General features: G+C 47.8%; 2 protein-coding genes across 5 annotated transcripts in view; one reads left to right on the top strand and one right to left on the bottom strand.

Moving 5' to 3' along the window:
* Positions 1–21,739, bottom strand: part of SYCP3 (synaptonemal complex protein 3) — a 596,881-nt gene that overhangs the window by 130,474 nt on the left and 444,668 nt on the right. The gene's annotated exons all lie outside the window — the stretch shown is intronic.
* Positions 1–21,739, top strand: part of CHPT1 (choline phosphotransferase 1) — a 107,369-nt gene that overhangs the window by 76,816 nt on the left and 8,814 nt on the right. For both annotated transcript variants that reach the window (XR_010179539.1, XM_063927812.1), the window contains exon 7: positions 14,983–15,108. Coding sequence is in view for 1 of the 2 variants with exons in the window: in XM_063927812.1 (XP_063783882.1) it covers positions 14,983–15,108 (126 nt within the window). In the remaining variant the exon portion in view is untranslated. The remainder of the gene's footprint in view (positions 1–14,982; positions 15,109–21,739) is intronic.

The raw sequence follows: 21,739 nt of genomic DNA, 5'->3' as shown, positions 1-21,739 counted from the left end.
TAGTAGCCGCAGGCACCACAATAGGTTTATTCAGGTGAAACGCTGAAAACCACCTTAGGGAGAAACTGAGGACAAGTCCTCAATTCCGCCCTGTCCGAATGGAAAATCAGATGAGGGCTTTTACAGGATAAAGCCGCCAATTCTGACACGCACCTGGCCCAGGCCAGGGCCAACAGCATGACCACTTTCCATGTGAGATATTTTAACTCCACATATTTAAGTGGTTCAAACCAATGTGACTTTTGGAACCCAAAAACTACATTTAGATCCCAAGGTGCCACTGGAGGCACAAAAGGAGGCTGTATATACAGTACCCCTTTCACAAACGTCTGAACTTCAGGGACTGAAGCTAGTTCTTTTTGGAAGAAAATTGACAGGGCCGAAATTTGAACCTTAATGGACCCCCATTTCAGGCCCATAGACACTCCTGTTTGCAGGAAATGTAGGAATCGACCTAGTTGAAAAATTCCTCCGTCGGGGCCTTACTGGCCTCGCACCACGCAACATATTTTCGCCAATGCGGTGATAATGTTTTGCGGTTATATCTTTCCTGGCTTTGATCAGGATAGGAATGACTTCATCCGGAATGCCTATCTCCTTCAGGATCCGGCGTTCAACCGCCATGCCGTCAAACGCAGCCGCGGTAAGTCTTGGAACAGACAGGGTCTTTGCTGGAGCAGGTCCCTTCTTAGAGGTAGAGGCCACGGATCCTCCGTGAGCATCTCTTGAAGTTCCGGTTACCAAGTCCTTCTTGGCCAATCCGGAGCCACGAATATAGTGCTTACTCCTCTCCATCTTATAATTCTCAGTACCTTGGGTATGAGAGGCAGAGGAGGGAACACATACGCTGACTGGTACACCCACTGTGTTACCAGAGCGTCCACAGCTATTGCCTGAGGGTCCCTTGACCTGGCGCAATACTTGTCGAGTTTTATAAACATGTGGAAGACTTCTGGGTGAAGTCCCCACTCTCCCGGGTGGAGGTCGTGTCTGCTGAGGAAGTCTGCTTCCCAGTTGTCCACTCCCGGAATGAATACTGCTGACAGTGCTATCACATGATTTTCCGCCCAGCGAAGAATCCTTGCAGCTTCTGCCATTGCCCCCCTGCTTCTTGTGTCACCCTGTCTGTTTACGTGGGTGACTGCCGTGATGTTGTCCGAATGGATCAACTCCGGGTGACCTTGAAGCAGAGGTCTTGCTGAGCTTAGAGCATTGTAAATGGCCCTTAGCTTCAGGATATTTATGTGAAGTGATGTCTCCAGGCTTGACCATAAGCTCTGGAAATTCCTTCCCTGTGTGACTGCTCCCCAGCCTTGCAGGCTGGCGTCCGTGGTCACCAGGACCCAGTCCTGAATGTGCGGCCCTCTAGAAGATGAGCACTCTGCAACCACCACAGGAGAGACACCCTTGTGCTTGGTGACAGGGTTATCCGCTGATGCATCTGAAGATGCGACCCGGACCATTTGTCCAGCAGGTCCCACTGGAAAGTTCTCGCGTGGAATCTGCCGAATGGGATTGCTTCGTAGGAAGCCACCATTTTTCCCAGAACCATTTCATTGATGTACTGAGACTTGGCTCGGTTATAGGAGGTTCCCGACTAGCTCGGATAACTCCCTGACTTTCTCCTCCGGGAGAAACACCTTTTTCTGGACTGTGTCCAGGATCATCCCTAGGAACAGAAGACGAGTCGTCGGAATCGGCTGCGATTTTGGAATATTGAGAATCCAATCGTGCTGCCGCAACACTACCTGAGATAGTGCTACACCGACCTCCAACTGTTCCCTGGATCTTACCCTTATCAGGGAATCGTCCAAGTAAGGGATAACTAAAATTCCCTTCCTTCAAAGGAGTATCATCATTTCGGCCATTACCTTGGTAAAGACCCGGGGTGCCGTGGACCATCCATACGGCAGCGTCTGAAACTGATAGTGACAGTTCTGTACCATAAACCTGAGGTACCCTTGGTGAGAAGGGTAAATTGGGACATGAAGGTAAGCATCCTTGATGTCCCGAGACATCATGTAGTCCCCTTCTTCCAGGTTCGCAATCACTGCTCTGAGTGACTCAATCTTGAATTTGAACCTCCGTATGTAAGTGTTCAAGATTTTAGATTTAGAATCGGTCTCACCGAGCCGTCCGGCTTCGGTACCACAACAGTGTGGAATAATACCCCGTTCCCTGTTGCAGGAGGGGTACCTTGATTATCACCTGCTGGGAATACAGCTTGTGAATGGCTTTCAAAACTGCCTCCCTGTCAGAAGGAGACATCGGTAAAGCCGACTTTAGGAAACGGCGAGGGGGAGACGTCTCGAATTCCAATTTGTACCCCTGAGATATCACCTGAAGGATCCAGGGGTCTACTTGCGAGTGAGCCCACTGCGCGCTGAAATTCATTGAGACGGGCCCCCACCGTGCCTGATTCTGCTTGTAAAGCCCCAGAGTCATACTGAGGGCTTGGCAGAGTCGGGAGAGGGCTTCTGTTCCTGGGAACTGGCTGATTTCTGCAGCCTTTTTCCTCTCCCTCTGTCACGGGGCAGAAATGAGGAACCTTTTGCCCGCTTGCCCACGAAAAGACTGCGCCTGATAATACGGCGTCTTCTTATGTTGAGAGGCGACCTGGGGTACAAACGTGGATTTCCCAGCTGTTGCCGTGGCCACCAGGTCTGAAAGACCGACCCCAAATAACTCCTCCCCTTAATAAGGCAATACTTCCAAATGCCGTTTGGAATCCGCATCACCTGACCACTGTCGTGTCCATAACCCTCTACTTGCAGAAATGGACAACGCACTTAGACTTGATGCCAGTCGGCAAATATTCCGCTGTGCATCACGCATATATAGAAATGCATCTTTTAAATGCTCTATAGGCAATAATGTACTGTCCCTATCCAGGGTATCAATATTTTCAGTCAGGGAATCCGACCACGCCAACCCAGCACTGCACATCCAGGCTGAGGCGATTGCTGGTCGCAGTATAACACCAGTATGTGTGTAAATACATTTTAGGATACCCTCCTGCTTTCTATCAGCAGGATCCTTAAGGGCGGCCATCTCAGGAGAGGGTAGAGCCCTTGTTCTTACAAGCGTGTGAGCGCTTTATCCACCCTAGGGGGTGTTTCCCAACGCACCCTAACCTCTGGCGGGAAAGGATATAATGCCAATAATAAGATTTTACTTACCGATAAATCTATTTCTCATAGTCCGTAGTGGATGCTGGGGACTCCGTCAGGACCATGGGGAATAGCGGCTCCGCAGGAGACAGGGCACAAAAGCAAGCTTTTAGGATCACATGGTGTGTACTGGCTCCTCCCCCTATGACCCTCCTCCAAGCCTCAGTTAGGTACTGTGCCCGGACGAGCGTACATAATAAGGAAGGATCTTGAATCCCGGGTAAGACTCATACCAGCCACACCAATCACACCGTACAACTTGTGATTTGAACCCAGTTAACAGTATGATAACAATGAAGTAGCCTCTAAAAAAGATGGCTCACAACAATAATAACCCGATTTTTTGTAACAATAACTATGTACAAGTAATGCAGACAATCCGCACTTGGGATGGGCGCCCAGCATCCACTACGGACTATGAGAAATAGATTTATCGGTAAGTAAAATCTTATTTTCTCTAACGTCCTAGTGGATGCTGGGGACTCCGTCAGGACCATGGGGATTATACCAAAGCTCCCAAACGGGCGGGAGAGTGCGGATGACTCTGCAGCACCGAATGAGAGAACTCCAGGTCCTCCTCAGCCAGGGTATCAAATTTGTAGAATTTAGCAAACGTGTTTGCCCCTGACCAAGTAGCTGCTCGGCAAAGTTGTAAAGCCGAGACCCCTCGGGCAGCCGCCCAAGATGAGCCCACCTTCCTTGTGGAATGGGCATTTACAGATTTTGGCTGTGGCAGGCCTGCCACAGACTGTGCAAGCTGAATTGTACTACAAATCCAACGAGCAATAGTCTGCTTAGAAGCAGGAGCACCCAGCTTTTTGGGTGCCTACAATATAAACAGCAAGTCAGACTTTCTGACTCCAGCCGTCCTGGAATTATATATATATATATATATATATATATATTTTCAGGGCCCTGACAACGTCTAGCAACTTGGAGTCCTCCAAGTCCCTAGTAGCCGCAGGCACCACAATAGGTTGTTTCAGGTGAAACGCTGACACCACCTTAGGAAGAAACTGGGGACGAGTCCGCAGTTCTGCCCTGTCTGAATGGAAAATCAAATATGGGCTTTTGTAAGACAAAGCCGCCAATTTTGACAATCGCCTGGCCGAGGCCAGGGCCAACAGCATGGTCACTTTCCATGTGAGATATTTCAAATCCACAGATTTGAGTGGTTCAAACCAATATGATTTGAGGAATCCCAACACTACGTTGAGATCCCACGGTGCCACTGGAGGCACACAAGGGCTGTATATGCAATACTCCCTTGACAAACGTCTGGACTTCAGGAACTGAAGCCAATTCTTTCTGGAAGAAAATCTATAGGGCCGAAACTTGAACCTTAATGGACCCCAATTTGAGGCTCATAGACACTCCTGTTTGCAGGAAGTGCAGAAATCGACCTAGTTGAAATTTTTTCGTGGGGCCTTCCTGGCCTCACCCACGCAACATATTTTTACCACATGTGGTGATAACGTTGTGCGGTCACCTCCTTCCTGGCTTTGACCAGGGTAGGTATGACCTCTTCCGGAATGCCTTTTCCCTTAGGATCCGGCGTTCAAACCGCCATGCCGTCAAACACAGTCGCGGTAAGTCTTGGAACAGACAAGGTCCCTGCTGGAGCAGGTCCTTTCTTAAAGGCCGATGCCACGGTTCCTCTTGGAACAGACATGGTACTTGCTGAAAGCAAATCCCTTCTTAGCTCCCGAGGCCATTAGTCCTCTGTGAGCATCTCTTGAAGTTCCGGTTACCAAGTCCCTCTTGGCCAATCCGGAGCCACGAGTATAGTTCTTACTCCTCTATGTCTTATAATTCTCAATACCTTGGTTATGAGAAGCAGAGGAGGGAACACATACACCGACTGTTACACCCACGGTGTTACCAGGACGTCCACAGCTATCGCCTGAAGGTCTCGTGACCTGGCGCAATACCTGTCCCATTTTTTGTTCGGGCGGGACGCCATCATGTCCACCTTTGGTCTTTCCCAACGGTTCACAATCATGCGGAAAACTTCCCGATGAAGTTCCCACTCTCCCGGGTGGAGGTCGTGCCTGCTGAGGAAGTCTGCTTCCCAGTCGTCCACTCCCGGAATGAACACTGCTGACAGTGCTATCACATGATTTTCCGCCTAGCGAAAAATCCTTGCAGTTTTGCCACTGCCCTCCTGCTTCTTGTGCCGCCCTTTCTGTTTACGTGGGCGACTGCCGTGATGTTATCCCACTGGATCAATACCGGCTGACCTTGAAGCAGAGGTCTTGCTAAGCTTAGAGCATTATAAATTTGCTCTTAGCTCCAGTATATTTATGTGGAGAGAATTCTCCAGACTTGATCACACTCCTTGTGTGACTGCTCCCCAGCCTCTCAGGCTGGCCTCCGTGGTCACCAGCATCCAATCCTGAATGCCGAATCTGCGGCCCTCTAGAAGATGAGCACTCTGTAATCACCACAGGAGAGACACCCTTGTCCTTGGATATAGGGTTATCCGCTGATGCATCTGAAGATGCGATCCGGACCATTTGTCCAGCAGATCCCACTGAAGAGTTCTTGCGTGAAATCTGCCGAATGGAAGCGCTTCGTAATAAGCCACCATTTTTACCAGGACTCTTGTGCAATGATGCACTGATACTTTTCCTGGTTTTAGGAGGATCCCGATTAGCTCGGATAACTCCCTGGCTTTCTCCTCTGGGAGAAACACCTTTTCCTGGACTGTGTCCAGAATCATCCCTAGGACCAGCAGACGTGTCGTCGGAACAACTGCGGTTTTGGAATATTTAGAATCCACCCGTGCTGTCGTAGAACTACTTGAGATAGTGCTACTCCGACCTCCAACTGTTCTCTGGACCTTGTTCTTATCAGGAGGTCGTCCTTTGAAGACGAATCCTCCTTTCGGTCATTACCTTGGTAAGGACCCGGGGTGCCTTGGACAATCCAACGGCATCGTCTTGAAACTGATAGTGACAGTTCTGTACCACGAACCTGAGGTACCCTTGGTGAGAAAAGGCAAATTTTTGGGACATGGAGGTAAGCATCCCTGATGTCCCGGGACACCATATAGTCCCCTTGTTCTTTGCTATCACTGCTCTGAGTGACTCCATCTGGATTTGAACCCTTGCAAGTGTTCAAATTTTTCAGATTTAGAATAGGTCTCACCTAGCCTTCAGTACCACCATATAGTGTGGAGTAATACCCCTTTCCTTGTTGTCGGAGGGGTAATTTTATTATCACCTGCTGGGAATACATCTTGTGAATTGTTTTCAATACTGCCTCCCTGTCGGAGGGAGACATTGGTACAGCAGACTACAGGAACCTGCGAGGGGGGAAACCTCTCGACATTCCAATCTGTACCCCTTGGATACTACTTGTAGGATCCAGGGGTCCTGTACGGTCCCAGCGTCATGCTGAGAACTTGGTAGAAGCGGTGGAGGGCTTCTGTTCCTGGGAATGGGCTGCCTGCTGCAGTCTTCTTCCCTTTCCTCTATCCCTGGGCAGATATGACTCTTATAGGGACGAAAGGACTGAGGCTGAAAAGACGGTGTCTTTTTCTGCAGAGATGTGACTTAGGGTAAAAAACGGTGGATTTTCCAGCAGTTGCCCTGGCCACCAGGTCCCATGGACCGACCCCAAATAACTCCTCCCCTTTATACGGCAATACATCTTTGTGCCGTTTGGAATCTGCATCACCTGACCACTGTCGTGTCCATAAACATCTTCTTGCAGATATGGACATCGCATTTACTCTTGATGCCAGAGTGCAAATATCCCTCTGCGCATCTCGCATATATAGAAATGCATCCTTTAAATGCTCTATAGTCAATAAAATACTGTCCCTGTCAAAAGGTATCAATATTTTTAGTCAGGGAATCCGACCAAGCCACCTCAGCTCTGCACATCCAGGCTGAGGCGATCGCTGGTCGCAGTATAACACCAGCATGTGTGTGTATACTTTTTAGGATATTTTTCAGCCTCCTATCAGCTGGCTCCTTAAGTACGGCCCTATCCGTAGATGGTACCGCCACTTGTTCTGATAAGCGTGTGAGCGCCTTATCCACCCTGAGGGGTGTTTCCCACCGCGCCTTAACTTCTGGCGGGAAAGGGTATACCGCCAATAATTTTCTATCGGGGGGAAACCCACGCATCATCACACACTTCATTTAATTTATCTGATTCAGGAAAAACTAAAGGTAGTTTTTTCACCTCACACATAATACCCTTTTTTGTGGTACTTGGAGTATCAGAAATATGTAACACCTCCTTCATTGCCCTTAACGTGTGGCCCTAAAAGAAAATACGTTTGTTTCTTCACCGTCGACACTGAAATCAGTGTCCGTGTCTGGGTCTGTGTCGACCGACTGAGGTAAATGGGCATTTTACAGCCCCTGACGGTGTTTGAGACGCCTGGACAGATACTAATTTGTTCGCCGGCCCTCTCATGTCGTCAACCGGCTTGCAGCGTGTTGACATTGTCACGTAATTTCCATAAATAAGCCATCCATTCCGGTGTCGACTCCCTAGAGAGTGACATCACCATTACAGGCAATTTGCTCCGCCTCCTCACCAATATTTTCCTCATACATGTCGACACACACGTACCGACATACAGCATACACATAGGGAATGCTCTGATAGAGGACAGGACCCACTAGCCCTTTGGGGAGACAGAGGGAGAGTTTGCCAGCACACACCAAAACGCTATAATTATCCAGGGACAACCTTTATATAAGTGTTCCTTTTATAGCATTTTAATATATATACATATCGCCAAATCAGTGCCCCCCCTCTCTGTTTTAACCCTGTTTCTGTAGTGCAGTGCAGGGGAGATCATGGGAGCCTTCCCACCAGCCTTTCTGTGAGGGAAAATGGCGCTGTGTGCTGAGGAGAATAGGCCCCGCCCCCTTTTCGGCGGGCTTCTTCTCCGGAGTTTTAGATATCTGGCAGGGGTTAAATACATCCATATAGCCTCAAGGGCTATATGTGATGTATTTTTCGCCATACAGGTATTATACATTGCTGCCCAGGGCGCCCCCCCCCAGCGCCCTGCACCCTCCGTGACCGCTGTGTGAAGTGTGCTGACAACAATGGCGCACAGCTGCAGTGCTGTGCGCTACCTGATGAAGACTGAGAGTCTTCTGCCGCCTGGTTCCGGACTTCTTCATCTTCAGCATCTGCAAGGGGGGTCGGCGGCGCGGCTCCGGGACGAACCCCAGGGCGAGCCCTGTGTTCCGACTCCCTCTGGAGCTATGTCCAGTAGCCTAAGAATCCAATCCATCCTGCACGCAGGTGAGTTGAAAATCTCTCCCCTAAGTCCCTCGATGCAGTGAGCCTGTTGCCAGCAGGACTCACTGAAAATAAAGAACCTAAAAACTTTTTCTAAGCAACTCTTTAAGAGAGCCACCTAGATTGCACCCTTCTCGGCCGGGCACAAAAACCTAACTGAGGCTTGGAGGAGGCTCATAGGGGGAGGAGCCAGTACACACCATGTGATCCTAAAAGCTTGCTTTTGTGCCCTGTCTCCTGCGGAGCCGCTATTCCCCATGGTCCTGACGGAGTCCCCAGCATCCACTAGGACGTTAGAGAAAACATTTTAGAAATTATCAGTTGTTATCGGGGGAAACCCACGCATCATCACACACCTCATTTAATTTCTCAGATTCAGGAAAACTACAGGTAGTTTTTCCTCACCGAACATAATACCCCTTTTTGGTGGTACTCGTATTATCAGAAATGTGTAAAACATTTTTCATTGCCTCAATCATGTAACGTGTGGCCCTACTGGAAGTCACATTTGTCTCTTCACCGTCGACACTGGAGTCAGTATCCGTGTCGGCGTCTATATCTGCCATCTGAGGTAACGGGCGCTTTAGAGCCCCTGACGGCCTATGAGACGTCTGGACAGGCACAAGCTGAGTAGCCGGCTGTCTCATGTCAACCACTGTCTTTTATACAGAGCTGACACTGTCACGTAATTCCTTCCAACAGTTCATCCACTCAGGTGTCGACCCCCTAGGGGGTGACATCACTATTACAGGCAATCTGCTCCGTCTCCACATCATTTTTCTCCTCATACATGTCGACACAAACGTACCGACACACAGCACACACACAGGGAATGCTCTGATAGAGGACAGGACCCCACTAGCCCTTTGGGGAGACAGAGGGAGAGTTTGCCAGCACACACCAGAGCGCTATATATATATACAGGGATAACCTTATATAAGTGTTTTTCCCCTTATAGCTGCTGTATTTTTTATTACTGCGCGTAATTAGTGCCCCCCTCTCTTTTTTAACCCTTTCTGTAGTGTAGTGACTGCAGGGGAGAGCCAGGGAGCTTCCCTCCAACGGAGCTGTGAGGGAAAATGGCGCCAGTGTGCTGAGGAGATAGGCTCCGCCCCCTTCTCGGCGGCCTTATCTCCCGTTTTTCTGTGTATTCTGGCAGGGGTTAAATTCATCCATATAGCCCAGGAGCTATATGTGATGCATTTTTTTGCCATCCAAGGTGTTTTTATTGCGTCTCAGGGCGCCCCCCCCAGCGCCCTGCACCCTCAGTGACCGGAGTGTGAAGTGTGCTGAGAGCAATGGCGCACAGCTGCAGTGCTGTGCGCTACCTTGTTGAAGACAGGACGTCTTCTGCCACCGATTTTCCGGACCTCTTCTGGCTCTGTAAGGGGGCCGGCGGCGCGGCTCTGGGACCTATCCATGGCTGGGCCTGTGATCGGTCCCTCTGGAGCTAATGTCCAGTAGCCTAAGAAGCCCAATCCACTCTGCACGCAGGTGAGTTCGCTTCTTCTCCCCTTAGTCCCTCGATGCAGTGAGCCTGTTGCCAGCAGGTCTCACTGAACATAAAAAACCTAAAACCAAACTTTTCACTAAGCAGCTCAGGAGAGCCACCTAGTGTGCACCCTTCTCGTTCGGGCACAAAAATCTAACTGAGGCTTGGAGGAGGGTCATAGGGGGAGGAGCCAGTGAACACCAGGTAGTTCTAAAGCTTTACTTTTGTGCCCAGTCTCCTGCGGAGCCGCTATTCCCCATGGTCCTTACGGAGTCCCCAGCATCCACTTAGGACGTTAGAGAAATCCCATTTAATAGATAGAGTGATGTGTAGGAGGCAAACCCACAAAAAATGTGTGTGTGTGTATGTATGTATATATATATATATATATATATATATATATATATATATATATATATATATATATATATATATATATATATATGTAATCTATAAACATAAATACAACTGAATGGGAAAGGTGTTAAAGGTCAGTGCAGTCACATGACCTGATTCCGGACTCTGAGTTCTATAGATTTTTCATGTAACTCTCAGAAACCCCTTTATTATATATATATCCAAACCTGCAGACATCACCCGAGATATTAAGATCACTTTTATATGCACGATATCCCAGTCTCAATGCTCCGTCCGGCGGCCCCGTGCAGCCCGGTCACGTGACCGGCAGTGGCCAGTGGATGTGGCCTGGCGGAAGTGACTCCGTTGCTAGGCAACCCGAGTATACTCCGACATGCGGTATCCGGGTAATGTCTGCAGGTTTGGATATATATAATAAAGGGGTTTCTGAGAGTTACATGAAAAATCTATAGAACTCAGAGTCCGGAATCAGGTCATGTGACTGCACTGACCTTTAACACCTTTCCCATTCAGTTTTATTTATGTTTATAGATTACATATATATATACATTTTTTGTGGGTTTGCCTCCTACACATCACTCTATCTATTAAATGGGATTTGTGACATTGCAAAATTATAGTTTTTATAAATACTGTGGATGATTGATTATTTATTGTTACACACCTGTCACACACCTGTTGGGCATCAGGTGATTAAATAGGGTTAAAATAGCCCTGAATCAGTGGGAGCTCTACTTCTGATGAAGCTAGGTGACCGTGCCTAGGGAAACGCGTTAAGTGTGAAAAAGCTGCTATTGCCACCCTTACCAGTGCTCCACATCATAACAGGATCCAGATATGGACTTATGACAATCTATTTTGGAACACCTGCCTTGGAATTGTTCTCTGTGGGACATATCAATTGCAGCAATTATCGGAGAGACCCAGCTTGAATACAAGTGATACAGCTTGCCTGCTGTTTTCAAAAGCAATTGGAAGCCTCCGCTCATACGGGTAAAACCAGCTGTATTCCATTTCTCTTCCCCAGGGAACTTTGGTCCAGTGTTCTAGTCCGGGATCCTCAGTGGACACTCATTAGCAGCACATTTGAATTTTTTCTCAGCTCCATATATGCCCTATAATTTTATATGATTGTGAATTTCATATTTTTTAGATTTTATTCATGTTTTTATTCGCTAATTAGTGTCAGTTAATAAATACAAGTGTTTTTCAATCATCCATAGTTGTTTTAATTATTGGAAAGACAGCCAGCGCCGGCTCAAGTGCCTTTTGTTGTAAAAACTCTATTGGGACTGACAATCCCTTGCTGGCAGCTGTGACAGCGCGTCTGGAATTGTTCTTCTTTGATCCCCTGGTGCATATGATGATGCGATCCGGACCATTTGTCCAACAGATCGAGCTGGAAGGGTCTTGCGTGAAACCTTCCGTATTGAAGAGCCTCGTAAGAGGCCACCGTTTTTTTCCCCAGAAGGCGAATGCATAGATGCACCGATATCCGGGTTGGCTTCAGGACATCCCGACCCATCGACTCGATTACTAATGCCTTTTCCAACGGAAGGAACACCTTCCGCGACTCCGTATCCAGTATCATTTCCAGGAATGGGAGCCTCCGTGTTGGCTCTAGGCGAGATTTCGGAATATTCAGAATCCACCCATGATCCTGGAGAAGTTTGGTTGAGAGGGCAATGCTGTCCAGCAACTTTCCCTGGACGGTGCTTTTATCAGGTTCTTGTACGGAATTATGTTCACTCCCTGGTTGCAGAGTAGAAACATCATCTCTGCCATCACCATGGTGAACACCCTCGGTGCTGTGGAGAGGCCAAATGGCAGGGCGTGGAACTGGTAGTGACAGTCCTGCGGTGCAAACCGTAGATAAGCCTGATGAGGCGCCAGATCAGAATGTGAAGGTATGCATCCTTGATATCCAGAGACACTAGGAATTCCCCTTCCTCCAGACCTGAGATCACCGCTCTCAGAGACTCCATCTTGAATTTGAACACTTGCAAGTACGGGTTCAGTGACTTGAGGTTCAAAATTGGTCTTGCCGAACTGTCCGGTTTCGGTACTACAAACAAGTTGGAATAGTACCCCTTGTTTAGCTGATGAGGTGGAACTGGAACAATGATGTGAGTCTGTACCAGTTTGTGGATGGCATGTTGTAAAGTTATACTTGCCTCTTGTGAAACTGGCAAGCCTGATTTGAAAAATCTGTGAGGTGGGAGCTATTGGAACTCCAGTCTGTAGCCATGGGAAACAAGATTTATGACCCAGGGATCCTGGCACGAATTTGACCAGATTTGATTGAAGAATTGTAGGCGAGCTCCCACCTGACAGTCTTCAAGGCATTGCGGTCCACCGTCATGCTGAAGGTTTTTGAGGAAGCAGAGCCTGAGCTCTGTTCCTGAGCACCAGCTGTTGCTGGTTTGCGTGGTTTACCTCTTGTGCCGCTGGAGGCCGTAGAAGCACCTCTGAATTTGCACTTGAACTTGGCCGTCCGAAAGGACTGTAACTTAGAAGCTGAGTGAGTCTTCTTAGTTGGGGGGGGGGGGGGGGGGCTGCGGAAGGAAGATACATAAACTTACCCGCAGTAGCTGTGGAGATCCATTTGTCTAATTCATCTCCGGACAAGGCCTCTCCTCTGAATGGTAGGCCTTCCACGCCTTTCCTGGAATCTGCGTCAGCAGTCCACTGGCGTAGCCACAAGCCTCTGCGTGCCGACACTGCCATAGCAGTGGTGCGTGCGTCAAGCATGCCTATTTCCTTTATGGCTTCCACCATAAAGTTTGCAGAGTCCTGTATATGCTGCAGGAGTAAGACAACTTCCCTCTTATATAAGGAATCTAACCCCTCAATTAGGTTACCTGACCATTTTGCAATGGCTTTAGTGATCCACGCACATGCAATAGTCGGTCTTTGGGCCACCCCAGCAGCTGTGTACAATGATTTGAGTGTAGTCTCAATTTTACGATCAGCCGTCTTTCAGGAAGGCTGCACCAGGAACAGACAATACAATTTTACGTGACAGCCTAGAGACTGATGCGTCCTCCAGAGGAAAAGATGAGAGCAACCTTTTAGGGATCTGAAACTTCTTATCAGGATTAACCCATGGTTCTTCAAACAGGGTATTCAATTCCTTTGACGCAGGAAAAGTAACCAAGGACATCTTTTTTACATTAAAGTAAAATTCCTCACACTCCTCTGACACCTTTATCAGGAATATGCAGAACATCTCTGATAGCCTCTATAAGAGCCTCTATTCCCTGTGACAATGCTGCATCCCCCCCCCCTCCCCCGAAGCCACCCTCCTCCATGTCTGACCTGTCAGCGTCAGAGTCAAACTGCAGGATATGGGCCATAGATCGCATTTGCGGATAGATGGGAGGGGATTGAGACGCTGTCTTGGGGACTGAGTCTCTGTTCATAAACTCATCCACAGTCTGTTTTAAGTCTTGCGTCTCTTTCTCATTGCGGGACAATTTAGTAGAAAGAATTGAGATCATTCCCTTAAGAGAATTAACCCATTCCAGTTCAGCCCTGTTAGTCTGTGAACCCTGAGTACCCAATAGTGAGCCCCCTGGTGAAGAGGAACACTCTGCTGTACAAGAAGCACACTCTTTGCCTGACATAATGTAATGTGACAGCACACACACACACACACACACACACACACACACACACACACACACACGAAAGGTTAAGCACAATTAACCCACAAAGACCCCTACAGGAAGCCAGCCCCCACCGCGCCCTTATCGCCAATGTCAAGCTTAGACGGGTCACAGACTAAGTACCATGATAGGGGACTTAGTACACTAGTAATCGCTCCCCCCTGCTATGACCCCCTGGTACAGCTCGGTAATTTTGAGTCACACTGGAGGAGCTGCGCGTCCCTCAGCATCTGTGTGTTAGTCAGCATTTCTGCCCACTGCAGAGGGAAAATGGCGTTGGTGAGCTGCTGGATCCTCTCAAAGTGAAGCCCCGCCCCTTCAATGGCGCGCAGTCTTCCCGCTTTTTTATACTGTCTGAGGAATCTTGTGTACTGTCTGGAGACGCATTCCGCCTCGTTTAGAAGCCGTGCGTCTCCGCACCCTCACGCCGCCATAATGGCTGGTGCCCCGCTAGCCGGAACGCCGGCTCAGTACTCACCACTCTTCATTCTTCTGGCTCTGTTAGGGGTGGTGGCGTGCTGCGGGACTGTACTCTAGCCGTGATGGACCCGTCTATACCCCATGGTACTAAATGGACCCCAGTATCGTCTAGGACGTAAGAGAAAACATACATGCCCAGTGGTCAGTTTGTACTTTCTCCAACACCGTTATTTGCAGATTACAACTGACATACCACTAAAATTAGCTGATAGAGCGGCATGATGTATACAGTCTATACAAGCCAGCAATATTCTACCTATCAGGTGTGTCTTTATCAAGTATAACCACATCAGTGGTGTATGGTGCTATCTTTAGTTTATCATTTACGCCTCTTAACATTCCATTTGATGTGCTTTACCATAAGTAGTTTATGCCATTCTCTAAATGTATTTGATGAAATACTATGCAAACTTGGCACGTCCCGAAGTTCCAGTTAAATTGAACTTTTGTAGCTAAAACAATGTTTTTATGAAGTGACAAAATACTGACGTGATAACTTTTCATGCTTTTTTCCCATCAGTTGGCTCATATGACAAAAAGTGAAATTTATGTTCAAGATACTGCGTTTATTGGACCAGGACTTTTATTTCTTAATCAGTACTTTAATAGCTTCATTGATGAGTACATTGTTCTATGGTTAGCTCTCGTAAGTATACTTTACAATAGTGATGTTTGATCAGTGGACTCAAGAAACATTCCAGTTTGTATACTGTTATTTATATTGCACTTGCACAACATTTTTGGTTATTGTATGTCATAGTATGGAAAACATTCAGCTGCCAAATCGTATACATCAAGACATATTTTGAAAACTATTTCTTATAATTATGGTGTATTGAGTCTGCTGCCTCTTTTTAATTTTTTGTTTTGAAGATTACAATGAGATGGTAATAGGAGGTCAAGCAGAACTTTGATATATATAAATCTGCTAAAAACAAGAAAAAAGGGTAATACAGTTCGTAGGGAGAGTTAACAAGTAAAACTGTTAACAATTTTGTAAATGTTGTACAATATATAATACATGGCTTTGCAGAGAGAAAAAAATAGGATTTTGATAACCTACCGGTAAATCCTTTTCTCCTAGTCCGTAGAGGATGCTGGGGACGACATCAAGACCATGAGGTATAGACGGGATCCGCAGGAGACATGGGCACTCTAAAGACTTTTCATTGGGTGTGAACTGGCTCCTCCCTCTATGCCCCTCCTCCAGACCTCAGTTGTAGGAACTGTGCCCAGGGAGACTGACATTTCGAGGAAAGGAATTACTGAACTAGTGGTGAGATATCTACCAACTCACACCCTCAACCATGCCGCACACATGGCATTCAACATAACACACGCCAACAGGCATGAACTAATTGCAGCAACATGCTGAAATCAAGATAACACAACTTGTGTAACTGTAATAACTAAACTGCAGGTAAAGTATGCACTGGGACGGGCGCCCAGCATCCTCTACGGACTAGGAGATAAGGATTTACCGGTAGGTTATCAAAATCCTATTTTCTCATACGTCCTAGAGGATGCTGGGGACGACATCAAGACCATGGGGTCTATACCAAAGCTCCAGTACGGGCGGGAGAGTGCGGATGACCCTGCAGCACTGATTGACCAAACTTTAGGTCCTCATCGGCCAAGGTGTCAAACTTGTAGAACTTAGCAAATGTGTTTGACCCTGACCAAGTAGCTGCTCGGCAAAGTTGTAATGCCGAGACCCCCCGGGCAGCCGCCCAGGAAGAGCCCACCTTCTAGTGGAGTGGGCCTTTACCGACGTCGGTAACAGCAATCCAGCCGTAGTATGAACTTCCTGAGTCGTATTTCTAATCCAACATGCAATAGTCTGCTTGGAAGCAGGACAGCCAATCTTGTTGTTATCATACAGGACAAACAGAGCCTCTGTTTTCCGTATACGAGCTGTTCTAGCAACATAGATTTTCAAAGCTCTAACCACATCTAGAGACTTTGAATCAGTGAATGTGTCAGTAACTACTGGCACCACAATAGGTTGGTTTATGTGAAAAGCAGAAACCACCTTTGGAAGAAATGTTGGCAAGTTCGCAACTCTGCCCTATCTGCATGGAAACTCAGGTAAGGGCTCTTGTGAGAAAAGGCCCCCAATTCCGACACCCGCCTTGCAGATGCCAATGCCAAAAGCATCACCACTTTCCAAGTGAGAAACTTCAACTCTATCTTTTGTAGAGGCTCAAACCAATCCGATTGAAGGAACTGCAATACCACGTTAAGGTCCCATGGTGCCACTGGAGGCACGAATGGAGGCTGGATGTGCAGAACCCCTTTCACGAAGGTCTGAACCTCTGGAAGAGAGGCCAATTGTTTTTGGAAGAACACTGACAAGGCCGAAATCTGGACCTTGATTGATCCCAATCGTAGGCCCGTCTCCACACCATCCTGCAAAAAATGGAGAAAATGTCCTAAGTGAAACTCTTGCGTAGGAGCTTTCTTGGATTTACACCAAGACACATATTTTCTCCAAATACGGTGGTAATGTTTTGACGTTACTCCCTTTCTGGCCTGAATAAGGGTGGGGATGACCTCCTTAAGAATACCCTTCCTGGCAAGGATACGGCGCTCAACAGCCATGCCGTCAAACGTAGCCGCAGTAAGTCTTGGTACACACACGGCCCCTGCTGCAGCAGGTCCTCCAGAGGAGGAAGAGGCCGAGGATCTCCTATAAGTAACTGCTGAAGATCTGGGTACCAAGCCCTTCTTGGCCAGTCTGGGGCAATGAAGATTGCTCAAACCCTTGTCTTTCTTATGATCCTGAGTACTTTTGGGATCAGCGGAAGTGGAGGGAAAACATACACTGACGGAAACACCCACTGGGTCACCAGTGCATCCACTGCTACTGCTTGAGGGTCTCTCGACCTGGAACAGTATCTTCGAAGCTTCTTGTTGAGACGAGACGCCATCATGTCTATTTGAGGAACTCCCCAAAGACTTGTCACCTCTGCGAAGACTTCTTGGTGGAGGCCCCACTCTCCTGGATGGAGATCGTGTCTTCTGAGGAAGTCTGTTTCCCAGTTGTCTACTCCCGGAATGAATATTGCCGATAGAGCTTGTAGATGTTTTTCTGCTCAGCGGAGGATTTTTCTCACCTCTGCCATTGCCGCTCTGCTTTTCGTTCCGCCCTGCCTGTTTATGTATGCGACTGCTGTTACATTGTCTGCCTGGATCTGCACGGGACGGTCTTGAAGAAGCTGTACCGCTTGTTGAAGGCCGTTGTAATTGGCTCTTAGCTCCAGAACGTTTATGTGAAGACAGGCTTCCTGTTGTGACCAACGTCCCTGGAACTTTTCTCCCTGAGACACTGCTTCCCAGCCTCGGAGACTTGCATCCGTGGTTACTAGGACCTAGTCCTGAATCCCAAACCTGCGTCCCTCTAGCAGGTGAGAGCCGTGCAACCACCACAGGAGCGAAATCCATGTTTTTGATGACAGGATTATCTTCCGGTGCATGTGTAGGTCTGACCCCGACCACTTGTCCAACAGGTCCCACTGGAATACTCTGGCATGGAACCTGCCAAACTGTATGGCCTCGTAGGCCGCCACCATCTTCCCCAACAACTGAATGCACTGATGGATCGACACACTTGATGGTTTCAATATCTGTTTTACCATTTTCTGGATTTCGAGAGCCTTTTCCAGCGGAAGAAATACTCTCTGAACTTCTGTGTCCAGAATCATCCCGAGGAAAGACAACCTTGTCGTCGGTTCCAACTGTGACTTTGGGTAATTTATGATCCCCCCGTGTTGTTGGAGTATTGACAGGGAGAGGGATATGTTTTGTAATAACTGCTCCCTGGATCTCACCTTTATCAGGAGGTCGTCCAGATAAGGGATTATATTGACTCCTTTCTGACGAAGGAAGACCATCATCTCCGCCATCACCTTGGTGAATACCCTCGGCGCCGTGGAGAGACCTAAAGGTAACGTCTGGAATTGGTAATGGCAATCCTGAATCGCGAATCTCCGATAAGCCTGGTGAGGAGGATAAGTGGGAACATGCAGGTACGCATCCTTTATGTCCACAGACACTAAGTAGGCCCCCTCCTCCAGACTGGCAATCACCGCCCGAAGTGATTCCATCTTGAACTTGAACCTTTTCAGGAAGAAATTCAGATTTTAGATTTAGGATCGGTCTGACCGAGCCGTCCGGCTTCGGAACAACAAAGAGGCTTGAATAAAAACCCTGCACTTGTTGTGACAACGGTACCAGGACTATAACCTGGTCTTGACATAATTTTTGGATTGCCGCAGTTACTGCTTCTCTCTCTGGCGGAGAAGCTGGCAAGGTCGATTTGAAAAATCGTCATGGGGGAACGTCTTGAAACTCTAGTTTGTATCCCTGGGATACTATTTGCAATACCCAGGGATCCAGGCCAGACAGAATCCAATCCTGGCTGAAGAGTTTGAGACGTGCCCCCACCCGAGCGGCCTCCCGCAAGGGAGTTCCAGCGTCATGCTGGGGATTTGGCAGAATTAGGGGTAGACTTCTGCTCTTGGGAACCTGGAGCCGGTGTGGGCTTCTTTCCCCTTCCCCTACCTGCAAAGAAGGGGGAACCTCTCGCCTTTTTGTATTTATTCGGCCGAAAGGACTGCATTTGCAGTGATAGGTCTTTTTGGCCAGTGCAGGCGCAGAGGGCAAAAATGTTGACTTACCTGCGGTAGCCGCCGAGACTAACGCATCCAGGCCATCGCCAAATAAGGCCTCACCTTTATATGGGAGAGCCTCCATGTTTCTTTTGGAATCTGCAAATCCATAACGCCCACCTAGCCGATACTGCCAAGTTAGCGGCCTGTGAACTCAAGAGTCCAATATCCTTCATTGCTTCCAGCATGTAGGCGGCAGTGTCCTTGATTTTCCCTAACTTAAGGAGCATCTCATCTTTATCAATCGTGTCAATTTCTGATGACACGCTTTCTGACCATTTTTCAATAGCGCGACTCACCCATGCGCAGGCAATAGTGGGCCTGAGCAGTGTACCATTGGTAACATAAATGGATTTCAATTTCGTTTCCATTTTGCAGTCTGCCGGCTCTTTAAGAGAATCCTTTTGGGAATACAATTTTTTTTTATCAGGATTCACCCACATCCCTTCAAACAGAGCATTTAGTTCGTGTGAAGGAGGGAACGTGACTTTGGATTTCTTTACCTTAAATAAATAAGCTTTCTCCTGAGGTACAGGAGTGCTTTCTGTAACCTCCAACACGTCCCTTATAGCAACAATCATATATTGTATACATATTGCCAATTTATGATCTATCTCTCTGGATTCACTATTGTCGACACAAGAATCAGAATCCGTGTCGGTATCATTGTTTACAACATTTGCAAATGGTCTCTTATGTGACTCAGAGGGGCCGCCCGCATAAGGAATAACAGCATCCTGAAAAATCACATGTGTACACCACACTCACAGACACACTGGGACTTATTTTGGGGACAGACCCACAGTAAAATCTGTCAGAGGGACACAGGATAGGAGCAGCCAGTTCACAAACCCAGCGCCAGTATTGCCTGTGAACACAGTATGTCCACAGCCCAAAAGCGCTTTTAAATTGTAATATACACTATCAAATGCACCACAATCGCTTTGTGCCCCCCCCTTTATAGCACCCTGTACTTGTCAGAAGTGGAGGAGAGGACCAGCGTGTTCTCTGCAGCCTGAGGGGAGAGAGAAAATGGCGCTGAGTAGTGTAATGGCTGTCTGAGGAAGAAGCTCCGCCCCCACAATGGCACGTCCTTACACTCAGTATATTGACTTATTATTTATACTGGTGGGGGTACGGCTGTGCCAGCGGCATCTTATGCCCCTTTTTAGCCAGTTTTGAGGTATTTTTCTTGCTGCCCAGGGCGCCCCCCTGCAGTGCCTGTGTTTGTGGGCAGCAATGGCGCGCTGCGCTCCCGCCAGCCGCGCAGCACCTCAGCCGTCACTTACTTGATTGAAGATCATTCTTCTCATACTCACCTGTCTTCTGACTTCTGGCTCTGTGAGGGGGGTGACGGCGTGCTGTGGGAGTGAGCATCTAGACACGGCTAGCGTTCAGTTCCCTTCAGGAGCTAATGGTGTCCTGTCAGCCAGAAGCAGAGCCATGAAACTCTGAGGAAGTTGGTTCTGCTTCTGCCCCCTCAGTCCCACGAAGCAGGGAGTCTGATGCCAGCAGATCTCCCTGAAAATAAAAAATCTAACATAAGTCTTTTCAGAGAAAGTCAGTAGAGCTCCTCAGAGTGCATCCAGTCAACCTGGGCACATTTCTAAAACTGAGGTCTGGAGGAGGGGCATAGAGGGAGGAGCCAGTTCACACCCAATGAAAAGTCTTTAGAGTGCCCATGTCTCCTGCGGATCCCGTCTATACCCCATGGTCTTGATGTGTTCCCAGCATCCTCTAGGACGTATGAGAAAAAGAAAAACTCTACTTGATAATTTTAGTGCCATTTAGCTCACAAAGGCCCAATGTATTAAGGCTTAACAAGAGATAAAGTGGATATGGATAAAGTTTGATAAATGACCGACCAACCAGCTCCTGTCATTTTTCAAACACCTGTTACATGGCAGTTAGGAAGCTGATTGGCTGGTCATTTATTTGTTGTGGCTTCCTCACACCTGGTGCAAGATCTGTTGATGATGATGACCTTAATCTACGTGTTAAATGAACTAAAAAAAAAATCACTTCCCAAAATATAAAAACAACTCTCTTGAAGATACCAGATCTAGGCAGTTTCCCTGAAAATTAGCCTTTTTCTTCTAGTGCTAGGGCTGTCCCTACACACCTGTAAGGTTGTTGTGGGTTAATATTGAAAAATTAATGGTAAAAATAAGAATTTACTTACCGATAATTCTATTTCTCGTAGTCCGTAGTGGATGCTGGGGACTCCGTAAGGACCATGGGGAATAGCGGCTCCGCAGGAGACTGGGCACAAAAGTAAAGCTTTAGAACTACCTGGTGTGCACTGGCTCCTCCCCCCATGACCCTCCTCCAAGCCTCAGTTAGGATACTGTGCCCGGACGAGCGTACACAATAAGGAAGGATTTTGAATCCCGGGTAAGACTCATACCAGCCACACCAATCACACCATATAACTTGTGATCTAAACCCAGTTAACAGCATGATAACAGAGGAGCCTCTAGAAAAGATGGCTCACTACAGCAATAACCCGATTTTTTTTTTGGTAACAATAACTATGTACCAGTATTGCAGACAATCCGCACTTGGGATGGGCGCCCAGCATCCACTACGGACTACGAGAAATAGAAT

Source organism: Pseudophryne corroboree, chromosome 6 (genome assembly GCF_028390025.1).
Source record: "Pseudophryne corroboree isolate aPseCor3 chromosome 6, aPseCor3.hap2, whole genome shotgun sequence".
Classification (NCBI taxonomy): Eukaryota; Metazoa; Chordata; class Amphibia; order Anura; family Myobatrachidae; genus Pseudophryne; species Pseudophryne corroboree.
Note: the sequence above shows the minus strand (reverse complement) of the source record. Positions and strands in the feature narration are given on the sequence as shown.